At 38.1% G+C, this 16,475-nt stretch overlaps 1 protein-coding gene across 7 annotated transcripts in view; it reads right to left on the reverse strand.

Annotated features, from left to right (window-relative positions):
- Positions 1 to 16,475, reverse strand: part of TRPS1 (transcriptional repressor GATA binding 1) — a 269,366-nt gene that overhangs the window by 8,442 nt on the left and 244,449 nt on the right. For all 7 annotated transcript variants that reach the window (XM_051843996.2, XM_051843995.2, XM_070075419.1 and 4 more), the window contains one exon: positions 2,536 to 2,658. In XM_051843996.2, coding sequence (XP_051699956.1) covers positions 2,536 to 2,658 — 123 coding nt within the window. The remainder of the gene's footprint in view (positions 1 to 2,535; positions 2,659 to 16,475) is intronic.

The raw sequence follows: 16,475 nt of genomic DNA on the forward strand, positions 1-16,475 counted from the left end.
AGAGATCTTCCATCTTCTGGCTCACTTCTCAAATGGCTGCAATGACAAGGGTTAGGCCAGGCTGAAATCAGGAGCCAGGACCCTGTTCCAGGTCTACTATGTGGGTGTAGGAGCCAAAGCACTTGGCTCATCTTCCATTGCTTTCCCAGATGCATTAGCTGGATCATAAGTAGAGCAGCCAGGACCTGAACCAGCCCCCAAGAGATGCTGGTGTGGCAGGCAATGGCTTAACCTGCTGTACTACAGTGCCAGCCCCAGAAAATACTTTTGATATAAAATATAAATGTAAGCAATATTTAATTCATGAATTATGGCCAGAAAGGATGCAACTTAATGCAAGAGAATATCATTAATATACCAACCAAAATACAAATATAAAACTGTTTTGCAATATTTCTATCATCATAAAGGTATTGAAAATTTCTGGTTTTAAAATGAAAATGCTGCATAGCTTGAATAGGCCATGTGCATTTTTTGGTCAGAATGCTCAGGTTTATAAAGAGTTCATATTAGTATTATAAAATAAGCAGTACTTAATCTCCTGAAAGACATCTGAAATTTGCATTCCATTTTTAAAGTTTCATAACTTTTGTGGCAGTTTTTGACATAAAATGTGAGCATCTTAGAGTCAGCACTGTGGTGTACCAGGTAAAGCCACAGCCTGCAACGCCAGCATCCCATATGGGCACCGGTTGTTGTCCCAGCTGCTCCACTTCTGATCCTGGTTCCTGCTAATCGCCAGGGAAAAGCAGGTGGAAAATGGCCGAAGTGTTTGGGCCCCTGCCACCCATGTGGGAGATCCTGAGGAGGCTCCTGGCTCTTGGCTTCGGCTTGGCCCAGTTCTGGCTTTTGCAACCATCTGTAGAGTAAACCAGCGGACGGAATATCTCCCTCTCTCTAACAGTGCCTTTCAAATAAATAAATACATCTAAAAAATATTGCCTCTGATTTGCAGAGATGAGTATTAAAATATTTTTTAGGAAATAGTTTATATCATAGTAATTATCATAACCTAGTGGAACAGTAGTTTAATTAATTTTGACCTATGATTGGCCAAAGTTCAATTAAAATCATTAATGTTGATCCTCATCAAGTGAAAGCTTACTCCTGAGCTTAAATAATTAAGATTATAAAAATGTGTGGTGGTGCAGGGTGGTGGTATCTTAGTATTAGTCACATGCCAATAATTAAGGTTTTTATAGTTCACTACCAGGTAGTATTGTTGACAGCATTTTTTTTTTTTTTACGAGTGCTTCCAATGGTCCATTTATGAGAATGTTTTGTCTAAAACTGTATTCCTTGTAGCTGTAATCCATTCACTGGCTTGTGCTAAGAGCTGGGGTAAAATGCCCAATCAAATGTAAAAGGCACAGGGAAAGAGATTTCTGTTGACTATATGGGGCATTCCTATTTTAGAGTCAGCTCTTGTCTGCAGATAAATTTTTTTTTTTTTGGACCGGCAGAGTTAGACAGTGTGAGAGAGACAGAGAGAAAGGTCTTCCTTCTGTTGGTTCACTCCCCAAATGGCTGCTACCGCCGGTGCGCTGTGCCGAGCCAAAGCCAGGAGCCAGGTGCTTCCTCTTGGTCTCCCATGCAACTGCAGGGCCCAAGGACCTGGGCCATCCTCCACTGCACCCCTGGGCCACAGCAGAGAGCTGGACTGGAAGAGGAGCAACCGGGACAGAATCCGGTGCCCCAACAGGGACTAGAACCCGGGGTGCTGGCGCCTCAAGCGGAAGATCAGCCATAGTGAGCCGCGGCGCCGGCCTGCAGATAAATTTTCTAAACTAAAGCATATTTCTCCTTCAGTAAGTCAAATGCATATACAGGTGGGGGGCGGCTGTGAGTTTAAATTTTATTCTACAATTCTAACTAAATGTGGGAAAATGCAATTTGAAGGACCACTGTGAGCCAACAGCAGCTGGAGATGATGACAACACAAAGCACCCAAGCACCTTACTCAGCCTTGAAGGGCCGCAGGCAGACCGCTCACGCCAGGTCCACTGGAAGAACCAGAGATGCAAGTGACAGTCTCTGATCCTTGTTCAGAACTGCACTTGTGAATGCCCGGATCTCCAGCGCCCAAGCAGCCAAGATGTCACTTGCAAATTTCTCAGGTAAGCTGGAAAAATAGCATTCTTTCCCTGCCCCATATTTTATAATGTCAGAGTCTTTAAAAAAAAGCAACTTCTTTGGGTATTTCTGAAACTTTTAATGTTTCTCTTTGCATCTCAATTAATTCTACTGAACAACAGTAACCATGAGTTTGACTTTCTATTATGTGAAGTTCCCAGAAGTCAATCATTTTCCTCTTTTATAACAAAAGGGGCATAATGCATTACTAATGAGCTCATATGTATCTCCCCATTACATCTAAGCCTCTTTCACCATAAATCACGTGTGCATTCAAAGTGACTGTATTAAACAACCCTGCGGGGGCTGGCGGTACAGGCCAGGGAGTGGGGCTTATCACCCAGCACACCAGGCCAGCCTGCTTTATGAAGCTTTTCCTGGAACAGTGGAACAGGTTCTTACCGAGTGAAGCTTCTGGTAGAGGCCACACGCGTTGCATACATATCCGCCATTTGCGTTCTTTCGCCAGAGAGAGGTCTTTGTGGTCAGGCAATTGGCACAAAAAACACCGGAGCCTCTACGCCTCTGAAACGGGGAAAAAAAAAAACAAGGTCAGAGGTGAGTCACATGATCAGTGGAGTTAGACCAAATCAACCCAGGAGTTTTGTCTTCAGACTTGCAACAATGACAGTATAAAACCACAGTGCCCATAATGAGGTCAGGTTCAATTGTGTTTAATAGGCACCACTGATTTTCATTATAATTAACCCTACAGTGATGGATGAGGTGTGTGGAACACCAAAGGCTTTTCACAGAAACAGCTTTAACTTTTTGAACTTTTGGGTTTTGTGGGTTTAATGATGGCTCCTCAATGCTGAATCCTAAAATACACCTTTTAAAAGTGCCAAGGCAAAAGCTAAAAAAGAAAAAAAAAATGGAACATGGCAACATGCTTCATATACTTTGGAAAAAGAGGGGCACATACTACTTGAGCTTAAAAACAGTCAAGCTTGGAATAAAGGCAGCTTGGAAGCCATTTAAAATTAGGGCTGATTTGTATCTTCTTCTGTTACGCATGTAATGAAAGTCCTAACAGACTAGGAGACACTCGATTGCTGGTCTTTTCGCTTGCAGTTTTAAAATCTGAAAGAGAACACACTGTATTCTACAGAGCTGAGGGGACCAGTAGAAACTCCTGCCAAAGAGAAGCACTACTAATGAGAAGGCTTAAGAGGTGCCTGCTTAAAGCAAGACAATGTGATCCCATCAATGGCTATTTATTTATTTCATTTGACTCAGGCTTGGAAATCACAAGCATTTCCAAGGAAAAAGTGATGTTGGTGACCTGAATTCTGTAATCACCAGATTCAGAAATAATTTAAGAATAGTTAAAAGTAGATAATTAGTGTTGCTTGTTGCATTCTTCCTATCAAGTGATGATTCTGCTTAAATGAGTTAAACTTCTCATTTAAACAAAAGTCAGGCTGTGTTTGTAGGCACAAATACTAACAGGCAGGAAATGGAATTCTCTTGCTGCAGAAAAAAAAAGAAAGAAAGAAAGAAAGAAAGAAAAAGCCTGAATTGCAGCTCAGCTCCCCTTTCTCTAGAAAGCAAAGTCTTTAATGATAAAATATTCATGTTAGATAAGGAGTGGAAAAAGTCTTGCTAGAACCCAATTTTATTATAAATTAAATATTACAATGCTATAAGTCAAAATTTCGGGGATTCATAAAATTTAGGCAATTTATTTAACTCGAGTCCATACTGTAGAAGAGTGGTATCCCTGCCAAGAAAATACAATGGTTATAATTGTACTCTGATACATTTCAAATGGAAAGCTTTCTGCAGACATAATTTTGGCTTCAAGACTGGAACACTTTCTTGGCATTGAAAGGGCATTTGATTCATCGGGTGTTTCACAATGTATCACTAAAAAGACCTGGTGAGCAGCCAGTTCCCTATAGGGTAATTTTTCCATCCAGATGCAAGTGCTATCAGAGGCCCTCGTCAGCTAAACTAATTATGATCTTGCAATTGCTGATGCCTGCTCACTCTAACATTCGACATCCTCCATTAATCATCAATACAAGGAAAATGAATGAAACGTAAAGAAATGAGGGCTGGTAAGCTGCACAGCTATAAAAACCTGAAATGAGAGCAATAACTTAACAAGATTGGGGGATGTTTTTAGTGAGCACAAAGTCAGGCTAACAATTGCCCTTTTAAACCAAGAACACGATTTCATTAGTGTAGCAGGTTGTGCTACTTTAGGTGATGTAATAAAAACTAGATTTTTCACGAAGATAATCTCTGGCTCTCTTTTTAACCCCCCCCCCCCCACAAGTCAGAACCAAGAATGCACCGCGAGTTTCTAAATTTCAGTAACAGCAACATCAGACTTTAGGTGTTGGTACAAGGATTCTGAATGTCCGTTCACAAGTCCCATTTGAGACCTGCTGTAAGAATGGGGACCACCACCTTCTGAAAACCAACCCACTGTTCGAGGTTGTGTTTATCCAACATGCCAGGAGCCCCTTTATCCAAAGCAAGCTGGGGAGCCAGTTAGATTATAATTGTGAAACTTTCCTGGGGCCATCCTGTCATTTTCCTAGATCTAAATAACATGTTTGGCAAATAAACACCAACTTGATCCACATAAAGGCAATGCAAATGTCCATTTGGAAACTAACCCACATATATGGCTGAGGCTCAAATCGGGATGTGTAACCATTCACTCCAGCCTGCTTTTCTTTCCTTATGCCCTGGGTGCTTGACACAGCATGTCAAAGTGGGTGTAATCCTGATTTCGGTGAGCGTTTCAACCCTTGCACAATTTGGTGCTTAATTCTCTTGCAAAGAAAATGCCTTTCATTAGTTAGAAAGAAAATCCTGAAATTACAGCACTGGTTTCCACAAGCATATCTTGCTTTAAGCAGCACTTATACTCTAATAAAGGTTGCTGTATTTTAAATACATATCTTATTTTAAATGCAGCAGGGGTGCTTTGAATTCACTGACTCAGAGTCAGTGTAACACGGAGGTTAAGACTCAGATTTAGGAGTCAGACTACTTGTACTCAACATCTGTCTTTACCATTTGGTAGGTGCCCCTTTGAGCAAGCTACTTAACCTCTTATTGTCGAAATGTACCCCATCCTCACACTTTGAGCTGCTGCAAATATTATGTGCATTAATACACACACTTTAAAAAATACCAGGGAAGAAGTGAATGCTCAGTAAGTTTTTTTTTTTCCAAAGAAGATTCAATTGTGATTTCTTTTGTATGAGAAAAATAACTGTTAGTTTTGTTTTCAGCCCCTTAATGTCATTATTGAACAACTGAGGTATGCAAAAAACACAGGGTTGGATATTTCCAGGTATACTTCATTTGTACCAATCTTATCAAATATGAGAATGGAAAGTTGAGTCAGAGTGAAATATCTAGATGTTGACACCTAGAAATTCAATAGGAGCCAGCCTGCAAGGGTGTGGTGAGTGGGAGGTGAGAAACATTTTGTACATAAAATGTTACCTACCATAGCAAGAAATGTAGCACTTAACAACCAACTCTGTAGACCTTATTTTTGGTGAGCTTGGAATTTCTGGAAGCAACAGAGCAAGCGGGAGAAGTAGATGGTGTCCCCAGATGTGTAACCTCAGAACTGCTTCTCTCTAAATCACAGCACAGCTGACAGCCCTGATCTGGTCACACTGTGTGCACTGGAACCTGGCTGGATGCATTGAGGCGCTTCCTGTGACGTTATCAACAGCCTTAGCTCAGCTACCCACAGAGAAGCAGGCTGTTGCCAAAGGAAGACCAAACAGATGCCTTCTCTGATCTACTTCTTAAACACGAGCTTGGCCTTGACTTAGAGAAAAAGAGCACTAAACACCTTATTTCATTCGCAGTTTTTTCTGCATGACAGAGTTATAAAAAATACCATCATTAAGTATTGAAATCATATCTCCTAATGGTCATGGAAAATTGTAAGTTATAGCACCTAGGACAGTGCTGTCTTGAGAGGATAAACATTCACAAACTTGAAAATAATCTTGCTTGCTATAATTTTTTTTATCATTAGTATTCACTCCGATGGGGGGGTGTTTAAATCCCTTTGCAATGTCTTCCATTCAGGCTGACAAATTTATCTGGAGTTGGGCAGAGATGGCTAACGTCACAGAGAAATTCAAGAACATTCACTGTCCAGTGCTATACTCCATGCCTGTTTTTAAGAACGATCTGATGCCAAGTACTTGCTGAGTGCTGTGTTGCTAGGTTAGCTGGGACAAGGCTCCAGCTTGCCTCCATTTGCATCATTATGGTCATCCATATAATCCGTAATACATTTCTCCTTTTCCTATAAACTGGTTTTGAGTCTCCTGCATTCTACATCAGAATGCTTGGGGTTGACTCCCAGTAGCATTTAGACTCCAGTCTCCTGTTAACGTGCACCCTGGAAGGCAGCAGGTCATGGCCCAAATAGTTGGTTTCCTATCACTCACTTGGGACATTTGGATTGAGCTAAAGATTTTTTTAAAAAAGAATATTTAAAAAATTAATAATCTGTACCTCTCAGGAAGAGAATTATGAATTCTATGGATAAGAACAATGCTAGGAGAGGAAAATGAAAGCTCAACTGAAATTTTCTACAGATAAAAAAATCCTAGAATCAACAATTCAGGAATTTTTTCTTTTTTTTCAAGCTTTAATGGCTTGACTATTAGATTGCATTTGTGTGTCGTTTCCATTCTGCTTTTGTAAGCTGGTAAGTTCCTATGTGACAGAGGATGGATAATGGTGAGAGCTGGACAAAGGAGTTTTGAGGCCAGAGGATGGCCTAGCAAGTGCTTCCAAGTCATAATTACTGAGATGTCTTCAGCTCTCTTGCTTTTTTCTGTATTCAAATGTGTGATATCCACAAGAGTGAGTTTTTATCATTGTAATAAATGTGATGAACGTGGACCACCATCTATGATGGGTTTAAAATAGAAAATGATGCCCCTATCTTTTAATGTAAGTACTATTTAAATTCAACCTGCTTTGTTTTTTGCTTTGAAGTAAACACAGACATACAATGACCAAATCATGGACAGGAAACCAACTTTAGTCTTTAGGTCACGACTATTCACAGTATCATGACTCTGCAGTTAAATTTCTCAAAGTTTCTGATTTGTTTTGCTTTGGAGGAGCTTCACTCCTCAGTCACTTGCATTTGATTCCTGGCTAAGTCATAGCACATGCATTGGTAAGCTCAGCTACAACTTAAGGAAAAACAAAAAAAAGTTTTAAATTGGTTTAGCTGTCTTTATTGCTTATTTAATTTTATTATTTGAAGATCGGCCAAAAACAGAAATTTTAAGGTTTTCAAAGTTCATTAATAACACATAACCAATTTCATCTGATTAAAAGAAGTAAATGTGATTAAATTATTTATTCAAGTGGCTTAACATTTAGAGACATGGATATTCATCTCCAAGATATTCAAAGTCTCCATTGGTGAAGGAATTCGTGCAGAAATGATCTTTTGTAACAGTTTTCTAAGAAAAGAACCATACTGAATCCATGTAATTACATAACAAGCCCTGGTAGGCAGAGTATTTACTCACATTTTTTATGGTTTTATATCTCAGCCATTTTAAATCAAATCAATCTGAAATTTGATATACGTCCTATTAGTCTTGATTTACCTCAAATATTTTTTAACTCTTTAAATATTTTCTACATTTATGCAATTATATCAAGAATCCTCTGCAAACTGCTTCTTAGAGAAGTGCACAGATGGCTGTGACAGAACCTTCTAGTTTAACTCCATTCAGTTCTGAGAACAGTTCCTGAGTGCCCCCCATGTGCCTGGCATTGTGCGAGAAGCTGGCTCACAGCGATGCCTGAGACAAACGTGGTCTGCAGCCTTGCAGGGCTTCCAGCGGATTCTGCTAAACACACACTCAGTGTGGCGATAAAGTAGCACAAAATGATACTGCTCATGAACAATTTAAGTCACGTGAATTATATGGAAACTTTTCTGAAGAAACAAATTCCCTATGCATAAATCTCATTTAAGGGCTGAATGTCATCTAACCATCAGAGATTTCTCTCTATATTTTTATAAAACGTGCACAATAGTCTAGTTGTTTCCAAAACAGTTTATCACTTGTTCATTGTCCCATTTGTAATAATGTCCTATCAATACCATCACCCTACTTACTAGTTGACATGAGCTAAATAATAATGTGTTCGTGACTGTCATACATATAGCACACATTCAATAATTGTTGAATAATGAGGAATATTACTTTAGCTCCTATCACTATTCACTGCTAACACATAGAAGGCCACTTCCCTACCTCTGTCCCTCCGAACAGAATTACCTGGCTATTGGCCACACATCAGTAGATCCAGCAGAGCATACAGAAAGCAGCAGACAAAATAACTTTTAAAAGTTTGCAGCTTGCAATGGACACCTTTACATTGACAGCCAGAATCTACCAGAAGCACAGGCTGGCTGGCAGTGTAGCAAGAACAGGGGAAGGACTCTGCCAACAGAAAGCAATGGTTACCAATATCCTGGCTGCCGTCTGTTCCAAATAAAATTGTGAAGAATCAGTTGAAATGGGCTGTACAGCAAGTCTATGCCTGTTTTAGCACAGCTCTCTTCCCTCAGATTTCCTGCCAGAAAACTGAGGGGACTCTGCAAGGTTCAGCCAAGCACCCATTTTATAATCACCTATCTCAGAGCTTGGAAACCAAACCTGTTTACCCTGCTTATTTGATTCACTTCCTCAACACATCAGCAATGATAATGGAGAGTAGTGTAAACTAAACTGACAACCCTGGCTAGCAGCAGTGGAACAATTTCTGTTCCAGGACATGAGGCAATGCATACTCTAGTCATCAAACAACTTTGCCCAGGTACCAAAGTGCCTCAGCCTTAACCCACTGACACCTCAGCACCCAGGGAATCGCCCAATCTCTCCATTAGTGCGAGTGCGCTCAGCACGTTAGCTCTGTCACAGCGGAGATGCAACGGTGCCTCTCAGGGTGGGAGCAGGAAAGTAAGATTTCCCAAGGAATATCTCACCCTTTCTTCACACAAATTCTTCCGATCTGAAGATTTTAGAAATTTTATCACAAAGACAGAAAACCCGTTTTGTGCGTCTGGGCACCCCAAATCTCTTCTTTGATTTATCCCATGTTTGGTAAATCGGTAAACCAAACAACCAACGGCACATACATGCTATGTAACAGAATCAGGCCTGGAAAACCCAGAGCTTTGGAGTTCTGACCCATGCTGTTTCTATAATAACGTTCTGCCTGTATGGGAAGTATGCATTTGGACAGTTAAAAACATGGCTGAAAATTTATGTCTGCACTGTCTTTTTTCTTTCCACGTGGAAGTCATTATGGTTAAAAGAACCACTCAAGTCTCTCACTGAGTCTGTTTCTGCCACCATGTATCTGTTTTCACCTCTCCCTCAGCTACAACAATGGTGGAAAACTGCTCTGCAGGGAATTTCTTGTATGACAGTGCCAAAATCTGACACTGAAAGGAAAAAAAAAGTCTTTTTCTGGCACAGTTAAACATTGTTAGCACCTCCTAGGCAAACTTCAGCTTGAGAATATAAGAGTTTTTCTTTTAATGAATATATTTTACTTACGTATCTTTAGTAAACACATTTATTATCGGACTACTTCACGTTATGAAAAATAAAAGTCTCAGAGATAGTGACTTAGTGTGGTTGTAGAAAAAGCTTAAAGCCCAAAGGTCTTAGCTTTTAAGCATTTAACTGGTGACATAAATATATCTTTTTTATATATGATGAATGTAAGTTGTCTTTATAATATATAAAGAAGATGATGATTAATTTGAAAGAAACAGGAAACAATGAACAATAATCAATAATTCTTTTCACATTAACTAACATACTAACTGGTCTATGAAGTGTTGCCATTTCCAGGCAGTTCTGTACACATTAGTGGTTCCTCAATGGTTTCTGACATTCTTGGGAGTCATAAACTTGTTGAATAAAATCTACTACATTCTCCTCAGGAAAAAAATTGTGTAAAATGTTTTACAAGCAATTTCAGGATGTCCCTAAAATGTTCCTCACAGAACATATCCAAAGATTTTTGTATCTATCTGAGTGCCCGTTGATCCCAGGGTTAATAGCTCCCGGCAGAGGTCATCCTATTTTAGCTGTAAAATGAATTGTTAGGTATTACTATTCTTCTTTAATGATGAGTTACAAAACCGAGCTTAGTCATCTCACTTCGTTGGCCCCAAGTCTAGGCAACAAGACAGGATCATATTCTAAATATCATTTTCTAAATGATTATCTGGTAGGATTCTCTTGTTTAACTTGACTCTTCTTTAATGATCACTATCATACTTCCAATAGGCACAGGATAATGGAACATAGGTTTAGTCTTATTTGACACCTCCGAAGTGAGCCTAAGAGCCTGAAGTTTTGTTATTATTATTCCCTCTATTTTACAGACAAGAAAACTGAGGCTTAGAAACATTTTTCAGCGCTAAAGCGTAGAGCTGAGATACAAGCTCAGGTCTCCCTCACTTCAGAACCACACTTCTTAACCACGTCTCAGGCCTTATACCTAAAGAGGAGACGGGGAAATTTTTACCAAAGAATATTTCACCACTGCCTGGCTTTCCAGAGCCCTTATCTTTCCAAACCACCCTATAACAGCTGATTGAAATTATGCAAGTCTTGAGGTAGCAGAAAGAAATGACTCATCGTTGATCAGATACGGCAATGAGCTGCTCTGAGGTCGACGGGCACAGTCATAACCAGAGGAACAGAGCCTTTGGTTGAAGGAGCAACCGTGGTGGAGAAAGGGGATGGGTGCAGGGCATGTGTTTTGACCTGGCCATGTCAAAAAAAAAAAAAAAAAAAAAAAAAGTACATAAACTTAAAAGGCCTGTCCCAAGTGAGGGGCACTGTGCAGAAGGGTCTCTGTTTTCCATTGGACAGGACGTGGCTGAAGATGGGGCAGGAAAAATTGCACTGAGGTTTTTGACACATTTTGTAAACACACATTCAGGTGACAATTTACTAGATTTGCATTATATTTGCATGTTTCCAGGCAGAGGCCTTTTGTAATGTCTGATATTGTTATTCAAGATAAAACACTGCCAATTCTGAAAGATGAGATTTCTTTGACCAAACTCTCAAGATTTAGATAATATGAAAATGTTTGTAATTATCATTATTATATATAAAATTTATGTTCCTTATCAAGCATGTTGTACTTTTCACATGTGATGCAATTTCCATTTCTTTATAAAACAGCAAAAGCAAAAACATTCTTCATTCTACATACTTTTTACAGGCTATCAAATCGAGAGGAAATGATACAAATCAGATGCTGTCCATATACAGCATTCAGTCTGCTCACAGAAAGTTAGTAACCAGTACTATTGCTTATGTCATTCGAAACAACTACACTAAAAACAGACAGGAATACGAGGGTTAAATACACAATACAGAATATTTCCCCCAAGATTTCATTATCTATGGCTTTTAAATACACCTGGGGAGAGGGGTAGAACTTCAGGAAAATGACCCTGAATTTTATTTAATTTTTGAGCCTACAAATTATTTTTAAACGTTATCTCATTCTTACTCAATTTTATGTTTCCTTGAGGTATAGAAAGTTTATGGGTTCTTAAAGGCACTTTCTGATGGCTGAAGTGAGTGCCTCGAACACTATGTGTTCACATGGAAAATGTGTCACTCAGTAAGATCTCTGCCTGCCATGGGTAAAATCACGCACCAGCAGATAATTTCATTATTGAGGTACTGTGCACACAGGGAAATCTAAGCTACTTTTTTTGAAGTTTTAATAACGTGATTTTTAAAAGACAACTCGGTATTATGAATTTCCTTAACAGTAATGATGTAATTTTGTAATAACTGAGATCTTTCATGGGAAACTGCTTCTTCAATAACTCATCCAGTCAATTACACAGGAAAGTCCTGTAATAAGCTGTCCCCCCCGCCCCCGCCTGCCCCGTCAAATAGCTCACGTCCACGACTTCCTTTTCAATTACCAACTTGTCTGCAGTACCATCTGTAAAAACGAACACATACCTTATGCTGCCAGTTTCTGCTTTTGCACGTCCATTAGGGGGACTGGCTGCAGCTGCTCAAGAAGAAAGCCATGACTGTCTTTGTTTTGATCTGTGTATTCCCCCTTCAGTGCCACCGTGTTAGCTCAAGGTAATGCACTGTCTTAGTAGGGGGCTGCACTCCAGAGTCCTGCCCGCACCCAGTTCTGCGTGTGCTCTGGAGTTTGTTAATCGCACTAGATCACATACCAAAGCAAGAACTACCTCATTGCACCAAGCACTCTACCCTTCAGTCATCCGTACCGAAAGGAACAGTTAAAATCATTTCGTTCTTTGACGTTTTGAACGTCGAGCAGAATACCAGGAAACCAATACTGAGACCTGGCAGCACAACCTGAGACACAAAACTCCTGGTGAGGGAGATTTAATTTCATGAGAGGGGCTCTGCAAGTAACACACAGTAAGTTTTCGAAAACTTTCTTTCCGCCTGCCTTAAGTTTATATTCTTTGGCTGGTGCCATTATTTTTTCCCTTGGCGAGTGCCATTAAAGGGTTCACAATCTCGGCAGAAGATGTAAATAAATTATAGCGAGAAATTACCCACAATTAATTTTTAAAGCGATTTGCCTTAGAGAAGTAACATTTCTCCCCACTGTGCTGTAATATGAGTGAGGAAAAAGAAAGCCCAACGTCTAAGCTCTTAAAAATAAAGAGTCACAGAGGAGCTGAAATTGAAAACAAACAAAAGGAATACAAAGAAAACAAACAAAATGGCTCAGTTGTGACTTTACAGCATTTCCCCAAATATATCAAAACTGCTCCTCGTCCTAAAAGGAACGTCAATTTTGCCTCACTTTTTCACACATAGAGTTGTCTTCAATCACCAAATACCTCTACTTTTTCAGCATTTGAGTGTTAGACTACCATTATTTACATCAGCAAGTCACTTTCGGGGACCCGAGGCCTCTAAGGAAGGGCCTATCCACTTTTAATCACTGTATTGCCAGTGCATTGCACATGGGAGGCACTTAATTAATGACAGTTTAACTGAACTCACCACCATCAGAAGACAAATTCCTGATTTTAATAAACAGCCACTGTTTCAAAATATAGGCATGTATATGTGTGTACACATACAAACGTGCTGTGATTGAGGGAATCACATGTTAAGTGTACCTTTAGTCATGAAACATAAATGGCAATCATCGTGACAGAAAAGACCCCTTTGATTGAAAACAGGTTTTCTTCTGTGAAATGCAACAGAAAATTAATACACTCTCGCTGGACCGTATTTGGACAATATATTCTATTGAGGGGAGAAAAAAGGAACAGGCCTTGTTTGCTTGAGCTGCTGGGTAATTTGCAGAACTCGTATGAGTGGCATATGTTGGTGTATGTAAGAAGAGTGTGTATACACAGACACCCAGTGCACTTCATACGGCAATCAATTGAAACATGTTCAGCATTGCCACAATGGGAGATGACACTGGTTTTTATTTTCATTAAAGCAATATCTTATTTTGTAAGTGGGATTGAAGTATCAATAATGTTCTTAAGAACTTCTGAGTTTCCTGCAGAGTTGAGAATAAATATAACTAAATATATCCTAATGTTATGAATATTTAAAGATACCTTGGTTAATGGTTAAAATAAGTGCCTCACATACAATGTCCTTCAGCTGGACAGTGTGTCTTTAAAAAAGATCTCTGGGCTGTATAGGTAAAATCAAACAGACTGGAAAATAAATGAATGCACAGAATATCTAGGAGAGTGTCTCATGTATCAGTCTAATAATTATTGACTTTAATGGGTGGAAAATAAGACATTGATATCTTCTGATTCATTTTTATGACCAATTTATTTTTATTACTGTGCTAGAGTTCTCTTAATTCACATACATACTCAATTAACTTAAATATAATTACATATGGGAGACTAATAAATGCTATGTTTGACATGTATCATGAATTCAATGAACATTAAATTGCTTCTTTCTCTCTTAATTTCAGAAGATATTGAATAATTCAATAGATATTTTAGAATATGCTTAACAACTGAATAAGCTTTGGACAAATATATACATATAAATAACTTAGTACCCAAAGCTACATGTTGAGGTTTATATGTACAAAAATTATACAAAAGGCTTCATCTTTATTCATATTCATTTTTATAACATGTAAAAATATATGTATAGTTGCCAAACCTCCCTATATAAGTGATGTCTGCAAAAGATATGTTTATAGCATCAATTACACTTATAAAGTTATATGAATACTTATATTTTCTTTTCTCCAGCTCAACTTTTTCCTTTCCTCCATTACACCTCTTTTTGACTGAGTTCCATAAGACCTTTAAGGGTTTCATTGCATGAATCCAGCTGGTGGTGATGTATTCACTTTCATGAGATTCATGCGTCCATCAAAGATACATATAAGGATACTTCATATAAGGATACTTCAATAGGTACATAGAACATGACATTAAAAGATCAGTTTATTTTGATGTGAAATGTTTTTGAATGCATAGTTTTTCTCACAGTATGCAATTCTCCTGACCTTTTTCAGGATTCCTCATATACATGGGTTTCAACATTTTTAGCACAGAAATAAATTTATCATTCAACACAATTTTCCTTGAAATTTTTTGAAGTTGCCTTGTATTTCTCACCTAAAAGTGAAGTAGAAATTTGGGGAAGGGTTCAGTATTCTTTAGAATTTTCTAGCACATAAAGCAATGCTTTATAGGTCACTTTCCCTACTGCGTATTTTATTTCTCATTTCTAACTGCATAGGTTGTTTTCTTCTTCCATGTAGTGTACTCAGATTATACACATAAAATACAACAATGGATATTCATATATCACACATAAAGTTGATTCACTTAGATTTATAAAGATTCAGATTTAGAATAATTCACAATGATTTTGAGTGCTAGCTGTAAATTTATATCAATACATTTTATCTTATTGGAATTTGACTTATATTATCCAAATTAATTTGCATGTACATATAAAAACACATGCATACAAACATGCATTTAAAATATGTATATGCATACATGCACATTTTCTTTCCAAGAAAAAGTGATTCAAGATCCTCTGGTTCTAACACGTTTTGAAAAATCGGAGGCTGATGGTCTAATATTTTAAAATATTAGACCATTAATTATTATGTATATTATATTATATTATATATATGCATTATATTATATTATATATGTATAATTAAGTATAATTATTAAACTTAAAAATGAAGTCATACTTCTTTCCCAAGTTATGGGGCTATATGTGACACAGACGACAAAGCTATGTCTCTGACTAAAAGTAAATGTAAAACATGTAATGGTAGAGTCAGCAAATCAATAAAAGTTAAGAAATCAGCAGGTAGCGTTTCATGAAGAAATAATTAATGTATGATTACAAAACATTTGCAGATGCTATATCACCCAAAAAGTATGTACACTCTGAAGAAAAAAGCTCAGTGCCTAGAAGTCATCTGTCCTCTTCCACTTACTAAGATTTCATATATACACACACACACATACACACACGCACACACATATATATACACAAGTGGTGTATGGGTGTATAGTGTGCCCATGTGCATTATTTCTTTGACAAAATAAAAATGGAAACAGGCATCTTCCCTTAAATGCATCCCCAATGAGAGCAGTATTTCAAACATACACAGAATGAACTGACTGGTACCATACTAAAAATCAAAACAACTGGCATTAAAAAAAAATAGGTAAAGAAAATTATGTCTTAAACATAAAAGTCATAACTTTAAAAAAAAAAAAGAAAATCACCATTAGTGGAAGTTTAGCTAATTAGTTGATCTAATATAGAGCTTTTATGTGTGTTGGTTTACAAATTTAGAAAATGACCAAATTATTCCACTTATATCATTAACTTGACCCCTTCTAGAATTTGACCTTCCTAATAGATTCGTTTTATAAGATATGACATCGTGAACAGCTGTGCTATTCTTTCTTGAACTTGACTTTTGGGGGGGGTAGGAATGAAAATAGACTGGATTTACTAAAGCATGTGTATCCTTTGGTGGGGGAGGGAAGAGAATAATCAGAAATGCAAAAAAAGTGAGTTCCTATCTGAGTGAGTCATTTTGAAACTCAAAGACTTTGAGGTTGTACAAACATTTGGGGCCAGTTAAATAAATGATATAGAAAACATTTGGAAATATCATAATTTGCGTATCTTAGTAGAAATCAGTATGACTGATATTGGAAGCTATGACTTTGAATGTTCTGATCTTCAAACTTTCACCCACTGACTGGATGTCATTACATGTCCCTT

Source organism: Oryctolagus cuniculus, chromosome 6 (assembly GCF_964237555.1).
Source record: "Oryctolagus cuniculus chromosome 6, mOryCun1.1, whole genome shotgun sequence".
Lineage (NCBI taxonomy): Eukaryota > Metazoa > Chordata > Mammalia > Lagomorpha > Leporidae > Oryctolagus > Oryctolagus cuniculus.